Genomic DNA, 23,706 nt, shown 5'->3' with positions numbered 1-23,706 from the left:
TTTTCGTGCCAACAGTAAGAAAAGAAGTCGCAGATGATATGATTTGGAAAGTGTCAATAAAGGGCATGGACAGCAAATCTAAATTTTATGTAAACTTGTGATTTAAAAGCAATAGGTGCAATGAACATGGAAAGGGACACTTCAGGTTTTGCAATGTTAGTAGAATAAGGAAACAGAAGGCTTACGGTTTTGGAAAGATTGCAATTCAGGTATAGAAAAGGCCTGACAAATAAGACAGCACCGTGGCACAGCTGTGTATAGTTGTAGTAGTGCACAAAAAGTGTCCTATAAATCAAAACTCTTCAATGTGTTTCCATCTGGAGCTGTAGAAAGAGAACTCAATAATGAATTCTGGGGAACCCAACAAAAAGGGGAAGGGGAGATGAGGTGGAACACACAAATGCTTAAATAATGATCAGAGAGAGATGATAAATAACAGAATTCAATACTGCCCTAAGGGTCATGACATGGTCATGACACAGCAAACAACTGCGCTGGCACCATGTGCGGCGCGGCTTTCAAATACGTTGTTAATGGCCGCACGTTATTGCGTATAAGACAGCCCTTTACCTGCAAAATCGTGCGGCCATAAAGGGTGTATTAATTAATGGGCACACGATTTTGCAGATAAAGGCACATTTTACCCACAATAACGCGTGCCCATTAAGCAAAGTATTTGACAGCCGTGTCATACATGGTGCCAGCGCAGTTGTTGGCCTTGGCCTTTACCCTCAAAAACTTGTGAGAAGATCATATGAGACTTTTTGATGTTAAAATGCTAAATGCTGTTTTGGTAGAATGCAAAACATGAAAACCAGATTGTAAGGGGTCCACTAGAGTGACAACAAAGAGGTCAAGACCGCACAGAAAATTATATACAGGGAAATAGCAGAGAATGGTAAGCATGGCATGGTATGGCATCACAATAGATCACTTACTAAGAATGTGCATATCAATACATGCTAAAAGATCAGTGTGTAAGAGAGGTTAAAGATTTTTGTTAAAAATGGTGAGGTATAAGATGTAAGGCTCTGTTCACAGCACATAATGGGAATGCGCCGGAGGTATACTTTGGGTTATGCCACTGTATAACCATACAGTGGCATATGTCAGCCATTGGCCACAATGTTTTCTGTAATGATAAACATATTTTCGTGGTGGCCTACCGTAGAGGGAAGCTCAGTCTAAATAGCAGAGAGAGAAAATGAATGCCAACGTATACCAGCCCGACGAAATCCAAAAGGACACTCCACCTCCCTTAGGTGAATTAGGGCCTATGATTACATTCAGAATATGTGATATGAGCTTTACTGGCGCATAGCGTGAACAGAGCATAAGAGGGCATTGTTTTATGAAGAAGAAAAAAGTTGTAAGACTCCCTTAACACAACTGTCAAAAAAACGGCTGAAAATGCCTCCCATTGATGTCAATGGGAGGCGGAGGCGTTTTTTCCCCATGTGCGGAAAAACCGTCTCACAGGGAAAAAGTAGCGACATGACCTATCTTCAAGCGTTTACGTCTCTGACCTCCCATTGACATCAATGGGAGGCAGAGAAAGCGTATTTCGCTGCGTTTTTTGCCCCTGGCGCTCAATGTCCGCGGGTGAAAAACGCTGCAAAAAACGCTGAAAAAAATGCGGCAAATGGCGTGCAGGCAGATCAAAATCTGCCTCATAATTCCAGATCGAATTTTAAGGCAGAATTTTCTGCATGCAAAATACTCTGTGTGAACGCACCCTTAAAGTATAGCGTATTAACCATTTTATTGCTTCTGCCTATGATTAGTTCTATAGAGTTCTATAGAGTTCTATAGAGTTACAATGTTGACTAACAGAAATCCAAATCTTTGAGTCATTTATCTATTTTAAGACAATGTTTTATGCCCTCTTTTTCAGAGAAGAGAATCGCGCTTGGGAGGAGCATATTTGTCCAGAAACCCCTCACTAGAAGAAGAATTTGAAAGAGCAAAGGCTGCAGTTGAGGTAATGTGTCATGATTATAAAGTGCCGGTCCATGTCCTAGCAGAACTAGGAAGGAGGCAGTAAAGTAAACTGGTAACAAAAAAAATATTTAAGGTCTATTTGTTCTTAAGTAATTGATTAGATTTTTTGTTTACCTAGTGGAAATGATATAGACATTGATAGCACATATAGAACCACCTTTATCTGCTGCAAACATAACCTTTACAATTTAGGCAATCCAGTCCCATTCATCTGCATGAGCGGGCTTACTTTTCTGGTCATTAAAAGCTATGTAAAGTTTGAGTGGCATTTTATGTAGTGTGGCGTGGAATATATACTAGTCCTTCTAAATTAATTACAGTATCATCAAAAAGTTTATTTATTTCCGTAATTCAATTCAAAAAGTGAAACTCATATTATATATATTCATTACACACAGAGGGATCTAATTCCAGCATTTTTTTCTTTTAATGTTGATGATTATGGCTAACAAACCCCAAATTTAGTGTCTCAGAAAATGAGAATTTTATATAAGCCCAATTTCAAAAATTATTTTTAATACGGAAATGTTGGCCTACTGAAAAGTATGTACAGTATATGCCCTCAATACTTGGTTGGGGCTCCTTTTGTATGAATTACTGCATCAATGTGGCACAGCATGGAGGCGATCAAACCTGTGGCACTGCTGAGGTGTTATCAATGCGGCATGGCATGGAGGTGATCAGCCTGTGGCACTGCTGAGGTGTCATCAATGCGGCGTGGCATGGAGGCGATCAGCCTGTGGCACTGCTGAGGTGTTATCAATGCGGCGTGGCATGGAGGTGATCAGCCTGGGGCACTGTTGAGGTGTTATCAATGCGGCGTGGCATGGAGGCGATCAGCCTGTGGCACTGCTGAGGTGTTATCAATGCGGCGTGGCATGGAGGCGATCAGCCTGTGGCACTGCTGAGGTGTTATCAATGCGGCGTGGCATGGAGGTGATCAGCCTGTGGCACTGCTGAGGTGTTATCAATGCGGCGTGGCATGGAGGTGATCAGCCTGTGGCACTGCTGAGGTGTCATCAATGCGGCGTGGCATGGAGGCGATCAGCCTGTGGCACTGCTGAGGTGTTATCAATGCGGTGTGGCATGGAGGCGATCAGCCTGTGGCACTGCTGAGGTGTTATGGAAGCCCAGGTTGCTTTGATAGTGGCCTTCAGCTCGTCTGCATTGTTGGGTCTGGTGTCTCATCTTCCTCTTGACAATATCCTATAGATTCTCTATGGGGTTTAGGTCAGGCGAGTTTGCTGGCCAATCAAGCGCAGTGATATTGTGGTTATTACACCAGGTATTGGTACTTTTGGCAGTGTGGGCAGGTGCCAAGTCCTGCTGGAAAATGAAATCAGCATCTCCATAAAGCTTGTCAGCAGAGGGAAGCATGAAGTCCTCGAAAATGTCCTGCTAGACGGCTGCGCTGACTCTGGACTTGATATAACACAGTGGACGAAAATAGTCTCAAAATAGTGACGATGAAAACTACACCTTGTCCCGCAAAAAAACCAAGCCCACATACGGCCACATTGATGGAAAAATAAAAAAGTTATGGCTCTTGGACCAACGATGCAAAAACAGGTAATTATTTTTTAAATGGGTTTTTATTGTGCAAACGTAGGAAAACATATAAAACCTTTACATATTTGGTATCCCCGTAATCGATCTGACCCATACAATAAAGGTAACAAGTTATTAATGAACGGCGTAAATTTATAATGTGAAAAACAATGCTGGAATAGCTGTTTATTTTCAACTCTCCCCTAAAATAAAGTTAAAAAAATGTATCATTATATGCATGCAAAAGTGGTGCAATTGAAAAATACAACTTGTGCCGCACAAAACAAGCCCTTATGTAGACTAAATTAAAAACTTTATGACTCTTGGAATGCGAAAAAACAAAAAAAACTTAAAAAACAAAAAACAATCCTTGGCCATTAAGGCCAAAAAAAAAGCCTTGTCAATGGTTAGTGGTTAATGTTATTTTTTGTATAATTAAAAGTTATAAAATTTTCCAATATATTTTCTGTATTAATTCCTCATGGCTTTCAAGATCTCTGCTTGTTGTTATTCAAAAGGAACAATCATTGTTTACCTTCAGTGTATACAATTCTGTCCATGGACACTCAGGTGCTGGGATCGTATGAAGACTCTGATACACATACTGTAACTGTAACTGTAACGATCCCGGCACCTGTGTGTCCATTACATGATCCTGGACAGAATTATATCCACTGTAAGTAAATAAGGAACATTCTTACTGATTAACAACAAGCAGAGATCATGAAAACCATGAGGAATTAATACAGAAAGTATGTTGGAAAATTGTATAACTTTTAATTATACAAAAAAAAACAATAATTTGCGTGGCAAGTTAGTGACCGCCCCATAGTGTTTTTACAGCGGCCACTAACGGGCTTTATTCCGATGGAGTAGCCTTTTTAGGATTGCGAGCTTGCGTTCTTTTGGCCAAAATTACAACCAATACCCCATGTATTTTCAATGTTTACTTGTATTATATTTACAACTTTTTGGATGCAGCCAGGTCTTCAATGGGAGAGCATGGTGTGCTGCGGTCTGGCATAGCAAGCAGGGCAGCCCGCTCTATGTACTATCATGGCGTTACAAATAGGCTGCTACCAGGCTATATAGGCTGTGCCTCATGATTTACGCATTAGCCCTCCATGTTTTACACACTGCACCCACACTTCATGCATCACTCACGTTCCTGACCCTTTTAGTACTGCCCCCTATATTTTACACTTTATTCACCACTCACTATACTCAGTACTGCCCCCGATATTTTACACATATTATTACTACTTGCACATTATACACTATTCATTAACTTTTTACTACATATCCCATGCACCACATGCCACTCCCCTCAAGGCTAGTGGGAGTGGCTATTATTATTTAAACACACCTGTGCACTTTCCTTCAGCAGCATTTTTGACCTGGCTGCGTCCTGTTGGGATTATACCTGCCCAATTTGTGAGTATGGCCATTTTTTGTGTTTTTAATCTTATTATATGTCCCACTTTTTTTCTGTGGTTAGCATCAGAATAAATAGATAGAGCGGGGAGCCGTTAAATCTCCCTGATCTCAGCTACCTCAGGTAGCTGAGGGCTGGGAGCATCCCTGCTCGAACGGACGAGATCGATATCAGTATCGATCTTGCTCGTTTAATCCTTCAGATGCGGCTCTCAATAGCGAGCGTCACATCTAAGTGGTTTTGGAGGGGGAGGGAGAACCCTCTCTCACCCAACCAGCACCCTGCGTGTGATCGCAGGCTGTCTGTGTCTTCTATGACAGCCAGGGGGGCCTAACAAAGGCCCTCAGGTCTGCCCCAGTTAATGCCTGCTAGTTAATGCCAACTACAAGTTGTCTCGCTAAAAAAAGACATCATACAGCTGCATCGGCGGCACAGTGGTTAGCACTATTGCCTTGCAGTGCTGGGGTCCTGGATTCAAATCCAACCAAGGACAACATCTGCATGGAGTTTGTATGTTCTCCGTGGGTTTCCTCCAGGTACTCCGGTTTCCTCCTACACCCCAAAAACATATCAATAGTCAATTTAGCTTGTGAACCCCAATGGGGACAGTAAAAAAGAGGACCTCTGTACAGTGCTGTGTAATATGTTGGTGCTATATACGTAACTTAAATGAAAAAAAAATGTTATGGCTCTTCAAATATGGAGACACAAATACAAATAATTTTGAAAAAAAATATTTTTTTATGGTGTAAATGTAGTAAAACATACAAAATCAATATAAATTTGGTATTGCTGCAATCTTAACAACCCACTAAATAAAGTTATTGTGTTATTTATACCACACGGTAAACGGCATAAATTTAGTACGCAAAAAAGTATCAACGAAAAAATAAAAAAGTTATAGCTCTTTGAATGCGACGATGGAAAAACTTAAAAAATAGTCAGGTCACTAAAGGGCTAAACCCCTTTAAAGAAACACTCCAGCATTAGTTTTTGCATATATTATTAAAGAATAATGTAGAGGCTCCTGTTTACTCCTTGTGTTTACCTGTTTAAAGAGGCTCTGTCACCAGATTTTGCAACCCCTATCTGCTATTGCAGCAGATCGGCGCTGCAATGTAGATTACAGTAACGTTTTTATTTTTTAAAAACGAGCATTTTTGGCCAAGTTATGACCATTTTTGTATTTATGCTAATGAGGCTTGCAAAAGTCCAAGTGGGCACGTTTAAAGTAAAAGTCCAAGTGGGCGTGTATTATGTGCGTACATCGGGGCGTTTTTACTACTTTTACTAGCTGGGCGTTCTGACGAGAAGTATCATCCACTTCTCTTTAGAACGCCCAGCTTCTGGCAGTGCAGACACAGCCGTGTTCTCGAGAGATCACGCTGTGTCGTCACTCACAGGTCCTGCATCGTGTCGGATGAGCGAGGACACATCGGCACCAGAGGCTACAGTTGATTCTGCAGCAGCATCGGCTTTTGCAGGTAAGTCGATGTAGCTACTTACCTGCAAACGCTGATGCTGCTGCAGAATCAACTGTAGCCTTTGGTGCCGATGTGGCCGACACGATGCAGGACCTGTGAGTGACGTCACAGCGTGATCTCTCGAGAACACGGCTGTGTCTGCACTGCCAGAAGCTGGGCGTTCTGAAGAGAAGTGGATGATACTTCTCGTCAGAACGCCCAGCTAGTAAAAGTAGTAAAAACGCCCCGATGCACGCACATAATACACGCCCACTTGGACTTTTACTTTAAACACGCCCACTTGGACTTTTGCAAGCCTCATTTGCATAAATACAAAAATGGTCATAACTTGGCCAAAAATGCTTGTTTTTTTAAAAATAAAAACGTTACTGTAATCTACATTGCAGCGCCTATCTGCTGCAATAGCAGATAGGGGTTGCAAAATCTGGTGACAGAGCCTCTTTAAGTTTATGTGTCATTTATGGATTATCTGCCATTTAGCCTCCTTATTGCCCTCCAATTTGGACTTTTAATCTCTCCTGGTTTGAACTCTGCTTGTTGATTACCCCTCTGGCTTGTCTGGTTATTCATTCTGGTATTACCTGCATGTGCACCTTCTGTCCAACACATTATTCTGTAAAAGCAACCTGGTTTCTATGCGGCCAAATCCAACCTGCCTTGCGGCGGGCTCTGGTGAAGACCATAGAGTAGCCTTAGACTCTGCTGATGAGAGTGGTGACGGACTTGACGTTGCCGATTTACTTATACGCTTGATCCAGACAGTCACCAGCTGCCTTTGGAGAATTACTCGTTTAGCAATTCCCTAAACTTTCACTCTGGGGAATTGCTCAAGTAGTGATTCATTGACAGACAGGCTAGAATATTGCCGGTGACTAGCCAGAGCGCTTCGTTAATAAAGCAGCAAGTTTTTTTTAAGGTTTAACAATTTATTTTCAGCAGATATGATCTTAATATAACTTACATGTCACATCTTCTGAAAACATAGACATATAAGCCATACATTTTTCACAAGACACTGATTTATTTATAAACCGATATAGATGCGCACTGGTCAATTTTTATCTTCTGCACAAAATCAACATTTTACTTTATAAAATATGATATTCAAAGAAAGGTGACAGATGAATGCTGCACAAAACAGGAGGCATCATTCACTAGATCACTAGTCTCATTATTCACCGCTAACATATTTGTTCTGGGTGAAACAAATAGTCTCAGGGAGATGGTGCTCCTTCCATAGGAATAATACAGAAGGCTTTATTTATGGATATTAATATAGGGTGTGATGAGTGATAGACTTTCTGAAAATGAATACATTTGGAGATTACATATCAGCTGCAGATTCTAAAGTCATCCACTCTGAGAGCTAATTCAGCAGTTTTCTGGAGCTACTAGTGACGTCACACACTGCATTCTGCGTATATCAGTTCAGAGTGCTAATGATTTTAACTCTTTTTAATTCTTAATTTAATTATTTTAATTATTTAGATTTTTTTTTTCATTAATTAAAAGTTAAAGAAGATTCTCTAGATGAAGTATACAAAAAATGGGAAGCAAAATATATAACAATATGTGTGGACATTAATGTACTTGGTGATCTGAAACCATGACCGCACTGCACTTCAGAAGGGGGCATTTTGTTTTCTGGAACATGGAAGAACTGAAGCCTCAGGCTTTGTGCCATGTCTTAGCATAAAATAAGAAAATTGTCTATTTATCATGTACACTGAAGGGCTTTTTTTCCCCCTCTAAATTGAAATTGCCGCAAAATAATGAACACGATAAAGTATTTAGCATTTGCTATTACATACCGTAATTGTAGTTGAGGCAGTCATGTATTATTTCTGCTAATATTGCTCTCTACAAGCATAACTCCTCTCATCCTGTGTAGGAGAGAAGGACAACATGACAATGTGGACAGCTCTCCCCTCTTGTTTTCTACGGTAGTAGTGCAGTGTTATAAAGAGGGAGAGTCTTGTTTGGTTTCTCACCACACCCCCCCCCCCCTGGGAACCGAGGTGCATCCAACAAGAGCTTGGTACCCCTTTTCCCATGGACCCCATAGAGGTTTCATGGGCTTCCTCTATGGTATGCATACCCTTGCCTATTTTCCAAGCTGTCACCATGTGGAGGGTCATGTGGTATAATACATTGATGACATAGCACTTGGTCTGACTTCCATATTTTCTAATATATATATATATATATATATATATATATATATATATACATATGCTCCAAGATACAAGACAGCACTCCAGAATTTGTGAAAAATAGGATCACTTTAATGCGACGTTTCAGCCCTACTCCATGGGGCCTTTCTCAAGCAGTACATTTCAGTGAACAGTGCACGTTTAAATACATAGTTTGTCAAGGTAAATAATTAAGCAATAAAAAATACAATAAACACAGTATTGTACAATTCTCTGATTCCAGCACAGATTTACAATAAAATAATTCCAGTACATTTCCATGTGATTTTAGCAATCGTTGTGTGTAATAGTTATTATGAGGGCATATCACCCATAATGTGTAAAGATCTAAGTATGATCTAATTGAAAAAGTGGCAATTCATAAAGTGCAGGTGCATAACATACAAAATATTTAAAAGCGTTTTAATCATTAGTATTGGGCTCACCCTCTGGCGGATCCCCTCACTTCCTCCATGCTGTTTTGTTGTCTCGGTAACTTCCGAGAGCAAATGCGCCTGCGCAGAGCCTGATATTTCGCACGTGACTATTCCTATCATTTCATCCTGAGTCATGACCCGCACTAGTACATGGAACGCATCTCGCGCATGCTCAGATTAACGGATTACGTTCGTAATGGATTAACCTCATATGCCCCATTCCGGAACAACACATTGTGAGTCAAATATACTTTATTTATTGTTTAGAGAAACAGAAAATGTATATATAGCTTCTACCCTCTGGGTTAATTAAAGGCTCAACAAGCGGTGACAGTCCCCTTTTGAAACGGAGACATTTCACCCTTGATAGGGCATGACAGTGCCCGACCCGTTATACACAGATCGTGCTTGTGTCGTCCCAAAAGAGCCATAATAACCACTCATGAATGGGGATTGGAAGCAGGACTAAGTCCCATATAAGACTCAAACTCTGTGTTAATTTTTAGTTTTTTTTCTCACTTTCAATTATATTTCAAGTGTGTTTTGTAAAGGATAATCATTACGATATTATTTGGAAAAGACAGTAAACTAGCGGTCAATTTACGCGATTCTTCAGGCCATATGCATGATATTCTGATGAGGGGATCCGTACTGGGTGAGTCTTCACAATTGATCTGCAATAGACAGAGAACAAGAAGAAATCATTAAATTGAATTGAATAATGAATACATTCTGTCTAATATATATTTCAGCCCAATATAAAGAGTACAAAGCAGGGCAAATAGGCAAGGTACCTCTCATCCTATACCACTCAATTTAAAATCAGCATTTAATCCATAAGGACGCAGTGTGTTTAACCTATAGATCCACTCTAGCTCACGTTTTTTCAGAAAAGATACTCTATCCCCACCTCGTCTAGGTCTGGGAATATGGTCTATGATTCTGAAACGCAAATCCTTTTCAGTATGATTCGCTTCCACAAAATGTTTGGATACCGGTAAATCCATCCTCTTATTACGTATAGTAAACCTATGGTTATTTATACGTGTTTTGCAATCCAGAGTGGTCTCTCCTATATACAGAAGATTGCAAGGACATTGTATCATATAAATAACCCATTCCGATGTGCAGGTAAGAAAGTGTTTAATTCTAAACTCCGTTTTAGTTATGGGGTGAATGAAAATTTCCCCTTTGACCATGTACTTACAATTTACGCAATTGAGGCAGGGAAAGCACCCTAATTTCTGCCTCCCAAAAAACTTCTGCGTTAATTTTTTATTTGTACCAACATCTGCTTTCACTAACCTATCCTTTAAATTCTTCGATCGCTTAAATGACAAAAGTGGAGGTGCCGAAAACTCCGGGACATATCTTAAATTGCTGTTAAGTATCGGTCAATGTTTGTTGATTATTTTTGCTACATCCTTACTTGTTTCATTATATGTAGATATAAAAGGTATTCTTTTGTTAGTATCCTTTTTGTTTTTTTCTTTAGACCTTTGTATGGAAAGGAGCTCCTTTCTATTAGACTTTGAGACTCTGTCCCTATGTTGTTGCACCAATTTCCTAGGGTAACCCCGTTTGATGAACTTCTCACCCATTTCATCCAGTCTCTTATTGCTTGTCTCTTCTCCAATTTCTGTTATAGTTTGTTACCTGAGTCACAAAATGTGCCAATAAATTCACCTGCTGTTTGTTAGGCTCTGTTCACCTTTGTTGCCGATTCCATCCATATTTGCCGGACAAAATAACGCAGCATGCAGCGCTATTTTGTCCAACAAAATGACAAAAACCATGATGGAAAGCCGACGGAACAGATTAAAGTCAATGGGTTCTGTTGGATGTTGTCGGTGTGACGGATCTGGCGTTTTCTTTATTTTCATGATCCGTTTCTGTTGAGGAAGAATAATGAAAATATTAGTGCAGATGTGAATACAGCCCAACCAAGAGAAAAGCATCTTCTTGTATTACAAATCTTTTTTTCTTGATAAAATACTTGTTCTCTACTTCTGAGAGAAGGTCATAATTCTCTATATTTCTCATGAATTGTTTTACTCAGCTCTTAATTTGCCACTTTAAAATCCACAATGGGAACCCATCAAGTCTCTGCTATTTCTTCCTAATTTACACTTAATTAAATATGTAAACATATTAGGTGGCACAGTGCCCTCTCCCTGGCAGAGCATTGGAGAAAATGATGATGTGCACCTGCTTCCCTATAATTAGGACTCTGAGCACAAACTGTAAAGGGCACATTACTCTTACTCATTGACATCTACAATGAAACATGTTAACTCTTCGTTATTGGATCTTAGCATTTCCCCCCCAAATCAGCAGTAATTATAAGTCCTTGAGTTGTCATCTTCTTTCAGATTTCTGGGTGACATTCAATATCATTGTCATTACTACATCCTAAGGGACCCGATAGTCGTCCATTTTTTCATTCCATAGTGCTGCATGACTAGGCAAATGTACATGTTCAGGGTCTATAGAAGCTATAAAGCGGTTATGTGGGGACCAAAAATTATTAGCAGTGTACTCACTGCAGTATGTGAGTACACTTCCTAATATACATTCCATTCCCCCGTCGCACTGATTATGAGATTTTTATAGCGCTGCCATGGGACCGGAAGTCTAGTTGTACAGCCTTCTTTGATGACAATACGTCGCTTTGTCATGTGACCGGCCCCGCTGTAATCTATGTAATCGATGTACTACTGCTACTGCGATGTACAGCGGGGCCGGTCAGATGATGAAGAGTCGTGTTGTCATGAAGGAAGACTGTGCAACTAGCGCTATAAAAATCGATTAAAATCTTATAATAAGAGTGACGGGGACCAGAATGTATATTAGCGAGTGTACTCGCATACTGCAGTGAGTACAATACTAATACACTTCGGTCCCCACATAACCCATTTAACGGCTGCTTTACTGATTGTCACACAACTTTCTCAGACAAAACTATTGCTAAGAAATGGCTAAATAGAATTTTAACAACTTGTCAGAAGAAGATAACCCCAGGTTTTATATTCACAGATTATTTTCTAGTATTGTAGGAAAACAAGGTGACAGCACCTGCGGGATATAAAATGGTAATATTTATTGTATATGTTGTATATTTTATTTGCTTGTTCCATACTTGATAAAAGCCCTAATTATTACATTGCGGGTGTTATACCTCTAGTCAGAAGTAATTTATTCTTTGGGAAAAAAATACAAATGAAAATGCCATGATCTTTGCAGGAGTACTCTGGTTATGGGTAGGAGTGAGGATGGACTAGTTTGGGAATCTTGCATATCATGCCCATTGCCATATTCTAGGTAACGTTTGAAGTGGCACTATAGAGTAAACCTAACGAAAAGTTGTAAAATTAGCTAAAGGTTTGATTATATCTTTCCTAGTCAGACACTGAATTTTGGGATAAGATGCAAGCTGAATGGGAAGAAATGGCAAGACGGAACTGGATTTCTGATAAGTCAAGCTCATCCAATCCATCTGGAACGTCTTCCAAAGAAACTGTAAGTACATTGTACACAGCTGAGGTGATTCTGTTACATACTATAAATTGGCTCATGTGAATTTGGTAATCAATAATGCTTGATATTCCATTTATTAGATCAGTTGTGGTCAACTAAATATATTGTGGGGGGGCCTCAAATGCAACCCTTGACTCCATCAAAAGGCCAAACACTACATTTAGCCAGGGCTGGGCCAAGGGGTAGGCACACACACACACACATACATTATACATATAGTTGAGCAGAGCACTTGAGCGTACAGAAGTGCCCCTATTAAGGAGATAGAGGCACTTTAAAAAGGATAGGACTTCTAAAATGGTGCCTGTGGTTAGTACTGCACTAACTGAACATAATAAATATATTATTTCATTAGTTCATCTTTGAAATATTTAGTTTTATACAGAATATCCCTTCTATCCAACACTTCATATTACAGAAATCTGGTGATCTGATGTTAAGAGGGCTGGGCCCATACCATACTAACCAGGTTTCAGCTGTATGAAACAACCGGCACTTCACTGCAACGAGCGGTATCCAGCTCGAGCAGGATCCTGCGTATTTAACCCCTTAGATGCTGCGATCGCTATTGACTGCAGCATCTAATGCTTTAGAAAGAGGGACTGGCCCACTCTGACAGCCCATTGGCCCCCTCACTAAGTGATCGCAGGGAGGCAATGGTTGTCATGGCAGCCTGGGGGCCTAATAAAGTCCCCTAGGTCTGCCCTCTTTGTAGTTCTGCCAGAGGCAGTCTTAATAGGTGCCTGTCAAAATCACGATATACTGCAATACATATTGCAGTATATCGTGCAAGCGAATATACTAGTTCAAGTCCCATAGGGGACTCACTACAAAACTAAGTCTATGTCTAGCCCCAGCCTGAAAGTGTCTACAAGAAGCAAGAGAAATATTCCTTCAGATTGCTTGATACATTTTGTCCCCCCAAAAAATGGAAGCTCTAATGTGTTGTAATAAGTGTTATAATAAGTGTAAACAACTAATAGTAACAATATATAGATTTAGGCTTCTGTGTTATTTTGTGATGAATATATTTTCTGCTTTTTTGCTTATGCTGAGGAATAAATAAAACAATGTAAATGATAGATAGATAGATAGATAGATAGATAGATAGATAGATAGATAGATAGATAGATAGATAGATAGATAGATAGATAGATAGATAGATAGATAGATAGATAGATAGATAGATAGATAGATAGTATTTGGTACAGTGCAGCTGTTTTCATTGTCCATGGAAAATATGAAAGGCAATATGTGATTGATATTATTTTGGTCCAGGGCTACTATTTCCATACGGAGAACCCATTTAGGGACTGTTCTGGAGCTTTTGAAGAAGGGATGAAGAAACTCAAAGAAGGGGATTTACCAGTGACCATCCTATATTTGGAAGCTGCCATTTTACAAGACCCTAATGATGCTGAGGTAGCAAATTTCACATAGCTGTTTCACATAATAATATTTTTATTCTCAAGGTGACGTGCTATTTTTTGCTATTTAAGTCTGCGATGTAAAATCCTGCCTGCTAATTATACAGGGGATGCTCGTTTAGAAAGCTCAATTAGGCTGCAGAGAATGGATTAAAGTATAAAAGCCAATTAGTAAATTAATGTATCGGAAATCACCCGTGTTAATCCAAGGAATGGAAATTCCAGGAAGGATATGCACTATTTATACCGAGAGATGGTTTAAGAGACTTGTCAGGGAAGATTAGCTCAAATAATCCTAGACATAAGATTTATTTCTCAGGTTCTTTTGAAGAAAATCAATTGCAGTAACACACAGTCCCCCGGCAGTATCACTCCTCAAAAATACATAACTTATAGAATGCGATTAGGTGGATTTGTGATGGCCCTATACTGCCACCCTTTATCATACCACACGTACACCATCAGACTTTTTCTTGTTATCACGCCTTCTTATGCCAATTGACTCAAGTCATGATAAAAGAAAACTCCCTTAGTACTTGGCCATACATGGCATACATTTCAGCATATTATAATTTCCCAATTGCATTCACACGTAAGTGCCTAATAAGCAATAAACTTCAGGAAAATCTTTACCATTACCTCTCTTGGAGTCCATCCATCCAATTGCAAAAAAGTAAATGGAGTTTCACCATGAATAGCATTCGTAATTACAAACTCCAGCACCCAATGTGGGCTACCTAAGGACACTTACCAATTTACCCAATGAGGACGCAGTACAGCAGAAAGCTGTTACTGTACATATCTGCAACGACATATAGGGTTATCCTGCTAGTATCTCCTACCAAACCACATGACCAATAAAGTCCCAAAACCCTTTTCATGAGCCTTGAAAAATAACCCCTCTCAGTCATCATGTGCATTCACCATGCATTCTTACTGATTCTACTAAGGTAGAGATAATGATCCACGTGTCCTCACATTTTCCCATTCCACCTCTACCCCTCCTTATCCCTCCGTTTCATCATCCTAATTTAAAGGAATATTCCATATAAAAAAGAACAATTACAATATACCTCTGCTGTCCATTGGTTCGCTCACCATCTATTCCGAACCAAGCAACACCTTTACCTTACATAATAAAAATACAGCAAAGATGAACACCAACAGGTGTGACAGGCAGTGACAAAATGATCACTTCATAGGGAATCTATATAATCTAGCAAACAAATGAAAAATGTTGTGGTTCTGGAAGTGCAGCCTTGTCAATGGATGGGTATGAAAAACAAAGCACTGGAAGTTAAGATGCCGGGCATAAACTTTGCTGCTTGCTTCAGAGCTTGTCCAGTATTAATGTACTCAAAATGGTGGCCCCTATTGTATATTTATTATACATTATGTACCGAAAATACCACTGTAGAATAATATAACAACGAATATTAGGAAAATGTAAGTCATTGAGATAACAAATGGAAGGTGATAGGTTCTATTTAAGTATCTTATTTGTTAAGAATACTGATATTAAATGGTTAGTATACTGATATTAAATTGGTACCCTATTAAGGATTTCAGCATTGATAGAGGGAGTCCTCTGTTCAGCATCCTTTTATCTGGGTCAGAGTGCAAAAATTTTACAGAGAACGTCTTTCACTCTGAAGGATTGGTCCTGCATGACACTTAAGCGGACAACCTCTTTAATCATCATCTTCTATTTTCCTGAAATTGCTTTCCAAAACCCTATTACAGGCATGGCAGTACCTTGGCATCACACAAGCAGAGAATGAAAATGAACAGGCAGCCATTGTTTCTCTGCAGAGGTGAGTTATTTCAATTTGATTTATTTAAAGTGCACCTAACTTTTCAGGTGACTTTACAGAATAAGCTGTCATATGTGTATACATGAGAAATAACACTATTTCTGGCCATTATATGACTTATATATGTACAACTATCATTTATTTTATACACTGCACTCTTAGGAGAGGAGAATACTGCTTTCCTATCAATATATCAGATACATATAGTATATAGAAGCTGCAGCAGCATGTAGGACATTATATAACAGTAATGAAGTGTAGCTGAGAATATAGCACTTGGGTAAGATATAAATCTTACTAGAAGCTGCTGCACGGCTGTGTGTATCTTTCTCACTCTGCTCTGCTCCCCCTCCCCTTTCAATAGACTTCTATTGGCAACGAGTCTGTGTCTCTTTCTCCGCTGCTGCTTCCTCCTTCTGCTCCCCCCTCCTCTCACTTCTATTAGACTTAGCATCTGTGTTTCTTTTACTTCTCCTGCTTCCTCCTCCCATAAACTGCCATGGGCAGCATGTCTGTGTCTCTCCACTCCTGCTCCCTCTTCCTTCTCTCCCCTCCTTCTCCCTCTCCCCTCACTATAGACTTCTATTTGCAGCCAGTGTAGAAACACACTCCACTTTCTGCATTCTGTCTCCTCTGCTCTGTAACTAGAGACTGATTTTGCTTGACAACAGGGGGTGGATGACAGATTACAGGAAGGGAGACACCTAGTTGCTGTTACTTCACACAGAATTTGCATGGATGATGCTTCGTACACATCTGCGTCAGGTCTCTGTTCCGACGTTCCATCTGAGCTTTCTGTCGGAACGGAGCCCTGACTGACACAAATTAAAACCATTTGTCTCCGTTGTGAAAGGGTTCTGTCGTTTTGACAGAATCAATAGCGTAGTCGATGTCGGAATGGGTCCTTGGCGCAGATGTGAACGAAGCCGGAAACAACTCAATTTTAACAATATTTTAATTACAAAGTTGATATCTATCTATCTATCTATCAATCTATATATATATATATATATATATATATATATATATATATATATATATATATATATATATATATATACACAATTTAGTAATTTTAACTTTTATTAAAAACATTTTTCTATCAATTAGCAACTAATACATTTTACTTTATTCTAGGTGCTTACAGCTACAACCAAATAATTTAAAAGCACTCATGGCCTTAGCTGTCAGCTATACGAATATTGGACACCAAAATGAAGCATATGAAGCTCTGAAGATGTGGATGAAACAAAATACTAGATATAAGTACCTAGTGAAGGGTAAATCGGTATCCCCGGACCTGACACGGAGAATGTCAAAATCTGTGTGGGAAAGGTGAGATCACTATAATAACTATTTTATTAGAATTGATAACATGTAGTGTACTTAGAAAAAGGGGTTAAATGCAGCTTTGGATGAGAATATTATAAGATATGCTGTATAACTATAAGGGCATGCTCACTCTGATTTTTACGTGATTTCCACGTGTATTTTTACTCGTTTTGTGCAAACGGACGTACAATTATGCCCTAATTGCAATTTATTGACCGCAATAGGCACGTAATGGTACGCCCAGTAGATGGTACAGGCACAGGAGAAGTGTAATATACAGTCAACATACAACTGCAATGGCCGAGATCATAATTACCTCTGATCCCAGCCGTTTAACCCCTATCAAACTCCCTGTCACCCGATCAATGCCCCGCGACACTATTGCATGGCACCGATGGGTTGCCACCGCATCCGGGGGCTTAACAAAGGCTCCCAGGCTTTCCATGTCTAAATGGTTAATAGATTGCCTGTCAGTTTTACTCTGAGAGGCAAAAATGCTTTGGTATACTGAGTATGACAAAGCATTATATAAGCGATCAATAGATCGCATTTTGAAGTCCCCTAATGGGACTAACAAAATAGTTAATTAAAGTTTAATAAAGTTTACTAGGAAGAAGAAAAAAGCGTTCACAAAATCAAATTAAAAACATTTTTTCCCATAAAAAGTGGTTTTATTTAGCAAAAATGATTACAAAAAATAACATAATACACATATGGTATAGCCGTGATCATAATGACCTATATAATAAATACATTTAACATGCTATTTAAACCACACAAAGAACAAGGTAAAAAATATGCAAAAGACAATGGCAGAATTGCTCTTTTTTTCCATTCACCCCATAAAAAATGTATGAGAGTTGATCAATAAATTTTATGTACCCCAAAATGATTCTATTAAAAGATATGACTCGCCCCGCAAAAAGCCAGTCATCATATAGTTACATTGACGGAAAAGTTAAAAAGCTATGGCTCTTGGAATGCGGCGACAAATAAGATTTTAAAACTATACATATTTGGTACCGCCATAATCGTACCTGCCCAAAGAAAAAAGGTAACATGTTATTTATGCCTCACATTAAACGGTGTGACTTTAAAACGCAAAAAACTATGGTGGAATTGCTGTTTTTTGTATGTACCCCAAAATTCTGCCATTTAAAACACAACTCCTGCAAAAAGCAAGCCCCCATACAGCTGCGTTGATGGTAAGAAAATAGGATTATGTCTCTCAGAATGTGGTGTTTTTAATGAGCAAAAGTAGCAAAATGTAAATCCTATATAAATTTGGTATCGCTGTAATTATAATGACCCGCAGAATAAAGTTAATATGTAATTTTTACTGCACGGTGAACTCTGCAAAAACAAAATCCAGAAAACAATGGCGAAACTGTTGTTATTTTCATTCCCCCTACAAAAAGGTAATAAAAGTTATTTAATACATTATATGTACCCCACAATAGTACCATAAAAAAATACAACTCACCCCACAAAAAACAAGCCCTCAAAAGGCTACGTGGACAACAAAATGTAAAAGTTCTATCCCTGAGAACACAATGATGAGAAAATGAAAAAAATCTCTGTGTTCTCAAGGCTCAAAATAAGAGGTTAAAGATGGAACGGTTTTGACTATTTGAATATCATTTGCTTTGGGGGCTTATTGAAGAATGCTTTATTTACAGAGGTCGCGTCACCTTAATCATGAAAGTCAGCTCCTGGAATTAATATGTATTGACCTCAGATATCTCCAAGCTTTACCAAAACACAAACCTGAAAAAATATTGCATGAATGCTTGAAGCCACTTTACTGCTTGTGCTCATCATGTAGCAGATTAGAGATTATATCTTCCTATGCAGGGATGGATACAGGTAGCATAGCGCCCCTGTGCAAACAGTATAAGGGCCCCTTGTTCTTATCCATAGATCAGCAGAAATCCCCCTTATATCTCTCTAACAATCCACTAGTAATTGTGAGCCATGAAATACATTATCACAGACCCTTACATAGAATCTAATGGCCAGCAAGAAGCTGCTTTTAAGGTGTCACTGGGCCCCTCCTGCCTATTCGTCACCTGTGCAGCGGCACAGGTTGCACATATGGCATGTCCGCACTTTTTCCTATGATAGTTTAAAAATGTAGTGTTGTCTACCTCAGAGGACTCACTAAACATGAGCACTGTCACGTAGAGTTCGTGGACCCACTGGACCGTACCGCCTTAACGGTATGGCAGCTGGCCAACAGGACACAGGTCAAAGTCTATAGTTCGTATAGTGTACCCGTGGTAGCTTCAGACAGTAGCAAGACAGGCTCGGATGGGTCTAGGCAGCAGGCAAGCACAAGGCGTGGTATAGCAGGACAGGCACAGCGCAGCACCACTCCAACTCAATACGGCACTTGGACCAGCATAGCACGGGATACAGGTTACAGGTAGCAGGAACGGGGAACACTGGGAACTGTTTAGCAGGATTTGATCTCTAATATCTATTTAATGCGTGCGTCTGTTGGTACTACTGCTCCTCTCCCATGTACGTCATTACTATTCTACCTCATGTAACGCCTAATCTACCTGCATCACTACTACTCTTACTATCATATAGTGTGACCTTTACTCTACAATAGACCTATCATTCTCTCATTCACACTTCACATACTAATGATAATGAGATGATAATAGACATTTTCACTGTATGCTGTAAAAGGTGATTGACTGACACGACTGACATCTAGTGGCCAATCATGGACATTTCTGTCATTCATAATTCACCTTTATAAGGATATCCAGAACTAAATACAAATAAAACTTTTTCCATGAAAAAAAATATTTAGAAAATAATTTTCTGGGGATAATGCCCCAAAAAAATAATCTTCAACAAAAAGTATAAGGCCACGTTCAGACGTGGCGGAATTGCTTTTGAATTCCGATGCGGACAGTCCGCAGTGGAATTCTGTAGCAGCCGTTTTTGACATTTGTTTCTATAAATTTTCTGGAAACTTAGTTCAGACTGCGGAAATTAACAGTGCGGAAATCAGGCTGCAGTACAGAATTTCCCCTCCGCAGCATGCACATTTTGTTGTGGAGAAGCAGCGGGATTTCACTGCAGATTTCAGCATTTGCAATGCAAAAACTGAAATCTGTGGCAAGTCCGCTGTGATATCTGCAACGTCTGAATTACCTGTCAAATATGCGAATGTTGCTGCAGATTTGTTGCGTAATTGCCTCGAATCTGCACCAACATTTGCAGCGGAAAAATTCTGCCACGTCTGAACGTGGCCTAATAAGAAATTCCTGAACACTAAAACAAAAGTTGCTGAATTAGACAATGCTTATTGGAATGTCTGGTCACTTATTTAATATGACATCAATATCCAAACTCTTTAGGTTACAGAATGATTTGTACATAAAATGAAATAATGTGGTCATTCTGAATTGGAAAGAAAGAACAGAATTTGTAGAAAAAAACAGAAATGATCCAGCGATAGTGATATCAAAAATGGGAAAAAACTAGGTTTCCGCTTTATTGAGATGCAAGCTGTCAGAGCTTGGAATGGAACATCAGGAGGAAAAACAAAGTGGTGATGCGGCAATAGATTAGCCTACGCGTTTCAAGCACTTAGGCTGTGCTCTTAGTCATGGCTGTATCGAGTGAGCTCTTGCAAGCTGAGAGTGAATAAATACCTAAGAAATTGGAGGTTGAACCTTGGACGTAACAACTCTCTCAGGTGTGATAGTTGCATATCAGGAAGTAAAACCTCCGTAGCGAAATAAAATAGAAAATGTATAGTAACTTGGTTTTATATAACGATGTCATCAATATAAAATGATAGAATAACCACCAGATAAAGATAAGGAAAATATAAAGTATATATAGCTTTGTACAAATCATATAAAATCGCTGGGATTCATTATAGGATCACATCACTGAAGCTTGCTGAGCGGCACCCGACACATATCCAATCATGGAAAACATGTGAAAAGAGAAGAGAAAACCATGGAAAAATGTAACGAATATATACATTTGGCATAAGGAAAAACAAACAACTGTATACAAGCAAATAACATGTATAAACACATGAGAAAAAAACATACATATGTTAAATAAAATTACGATAATAGAAAAAGTACCTCCGGAAAATGCCTGATACTTAGAATGACAAACATATTTACGGCATATTAATTCTTATTATGGGGAATATATAATGATAATGATGATGATATACATAAATAAATACAAATGAATAAATGTTAATGTAACCCCATAAACTAAAGAGATCGGAGAAAATATTTCTATGTTAAATCAAATGAAACAAAACAAAAAAGAAAAATTGATGTATAAATAATGATCAATGCATAATAATTATGAATAAATGTATGTAAACTCCTGTAATATATATAAACAAATTTTATTTAGGATAAAAAAAGGGAGCTAAATCTCAATGTGGAAAACCTTGTATACGCAATTAGAAGAATAAAAACGAAAAATCTTGGTGTGAAAATATCAAAATGAAGCCGACATTGGTAAGCAAATAGATGAAAGTATATATATATATATATATATAAATATATGTTTAAGATTGGAAAAGCTGAAGTATATTGTCTAAGTTGATGCCTGTACATGAAGATATCAATATATCAATTAAATCTAGGATCTAATGAAAGAGTACATGGAAACTAACCGCGGTGTTACAATGCTGTGGAACTGGACTATAACGTAGTAGATAAGTGCATGAATGCATAATAGTGTTGTATTATAGAAATATTGGACCCTTGAGGTAAACAGGATATTTTGTTATGTGAGTCGAGTGTATATCAGAGATAAGTGCCAGCTAATAGATGAAATATACTACAGAAGAGGGAAATTCACTATTATCGAAAATATGATATATTAATATATTAGTTAGAAGTTATAAGACAGATAAATAATGGAGACTAATCTGTCATAAAGGGAACTAGTCTGTAAATATTAATAATGGAACATTAGTTCCTTACGGAGATTAAGACCATTTGGGAATCTGGTGTTCAAATGGTAAATCCAAAAGGCTTCCCTTGTCAATAGTCTATGTTTTAGATCACCTCCTCTGATAGTTTTGATCATTTTTTCTATACCATAAATTTTGAGAGAATTAATATTTCTGTTGTGGCAAGTGATGAAATGTTTGCTAACATTTGAAATGTTAACGATAGCTGGATTTCTGATATAACTCAGATGTTCAAGGATTCTGATCTTTAGTTTCCTTGTGGTACATCCCACATATTTTAGTTTACATTGTGAGCATTCCACTATGTAGACCACATGATCACTATTACAATTCATATGAGTTTTAATTGAAAAGTTGGTCGTGTCATGGGAGTCAGAAAAAGTTTTTGTAGTTTTACTGACCGTGCAAACCTTGCAAGGGTGGGACCCACATTTATAGTAACCTTTATAATGCAACCATGTTGGAGACTTAGCTTTTGATGGTAAACAGGAGGGGGAAAGAATATTCCCCAAAGTGGGTGCCCGACGAGAGACTACTCTAAAACCATTTGCTAAGATGGATTCTAGTTTAGGATCTTCAAATAAAATAGGAATATATCGATGAACCATTGCGCGAATTTCAGAAAACTGATTGCTGTATTGCAATACAAGCGTAGGTTTAGATGTATTTTTTGATGTCGAAATATCCCTACTTGTTTTATCCTTCTCAAGGGAGAGTAAGTCATTCCTATCCTTTTGATTCACAATTGCTCGAGCCCGATCTAGTGTCCATTTTTTGTAACCTCTGTTTGTTAATTTGTTATATATTTTTTGTTGTTCCAATAGAAAACCCTGTTTGTTAGTGCAATTCCTCTTTGCCCTAGTCAGTTCTCCTACAGGAATAGACGAGATAGTGTGCCTAGGGTGACTGCTGGTAGCATGAAGGATTGTGTTGCCTGAAATTGGTTTATGGAAAATCTCCGTTTGTATGCCCTTATCTGCAGACCCCATAAGTGTTAAATCCAGAAAGTGAATAGTGGAGGAATGGTGAGTGTATGTAAATTTGAGATTAAATCCATTCAAATTGAGAAATTCCAAAAAACCAGGTATGGCAGATACATCTCCCTCCCAGATGATCAGGAGGTCATCAATGTATCTGCCATACCAATGTATAGAATGAAAAAAAGGATTGCTGGCAGAAAAAATGGTGATTTCCTCCCACCAAGCCATAACCAAATTGGCAATGGAGGGGGAGAACTTAGCACCCATTGGGACTCCACTGTTTTGCAAGAAAAACATGCCCTCATAAATGAAGAAGTTGTGTGTTAGCAAAAACAGTAAAACATCTGACATAAAGACCTGTAGTGTCTCTTCATATGCACTATATTTGGATGTATGATGTTGTAGTGCTTGAATTGCTATATGATGTGGTATAGAGGTATATAATGCCACAACGTCACAACTTAACCAGGAGAACTTGGGCTCCCAGGGTTTTTTGTCAAAGATGTGTAACTTTGATTTACCGCAAGAAGCTGGCTCGTATAGA

The 23,706-nt window shown here is 38.7% G+C and overlaps 1 protein-coding gene across 3 annotated transcripts in view; it reads left to right on the top strand.

Annotated features, from left to right (window-relative positions):
* Positions 1–23,706, top strand: part of PEX5L (peroxisomal biogenesis factor 5 like) — a 286,049-nt gene that overhangs the window by 250,337 nt on the left and 12,006 nt on the right. For all 3 annotated transcript variants that reach the window (XM_075861664.1, XM_075861663.1, XM_075861662.1), the window contains 5 exons: positions 1,895–1,981; positions 12,500–12,616; positions 13,913–14,056; positions 15,805–15,875; positions 17,013–17,210. In XM_075861664.1, coding sequence (XP_075717779.1) covers positions 1,895–1,981; positions 12,500–12,616; positions 13,913–14,056; positions 15,805–15,875; positions 17,013–17,210 — 617 coding nt within the window. The remainder of the gene's footprint in view (positions 1–1,894; positions 1,982–12,499; positions 12,617–13,912; positions 14,057–15,804; positions 15,876–17,012; positions 17,211–23,706) is intronic.

This window comes from Rhinoderma darwinii, chromosome 4, assembly GCF_050947455.1.
Source record: "Rhinoderma darwinii isolate aRhiDar2 chromosome 4, aRhiDar2.hap1, whole genome shotgun sequence".
In the NCBI taxonomy this organism is placed as follows: domain Eukaryota; kingdom Metazoa; phylum Chordata; class Amphibia; order Anura; family Rhinodermatidae; genus Rhinoderma; species Rhinoderma darwinii.
Note: the sequence above shows the minus strand (reverse complement) of the source record. Positions and strands in the feature narration are given on the sequence as shown.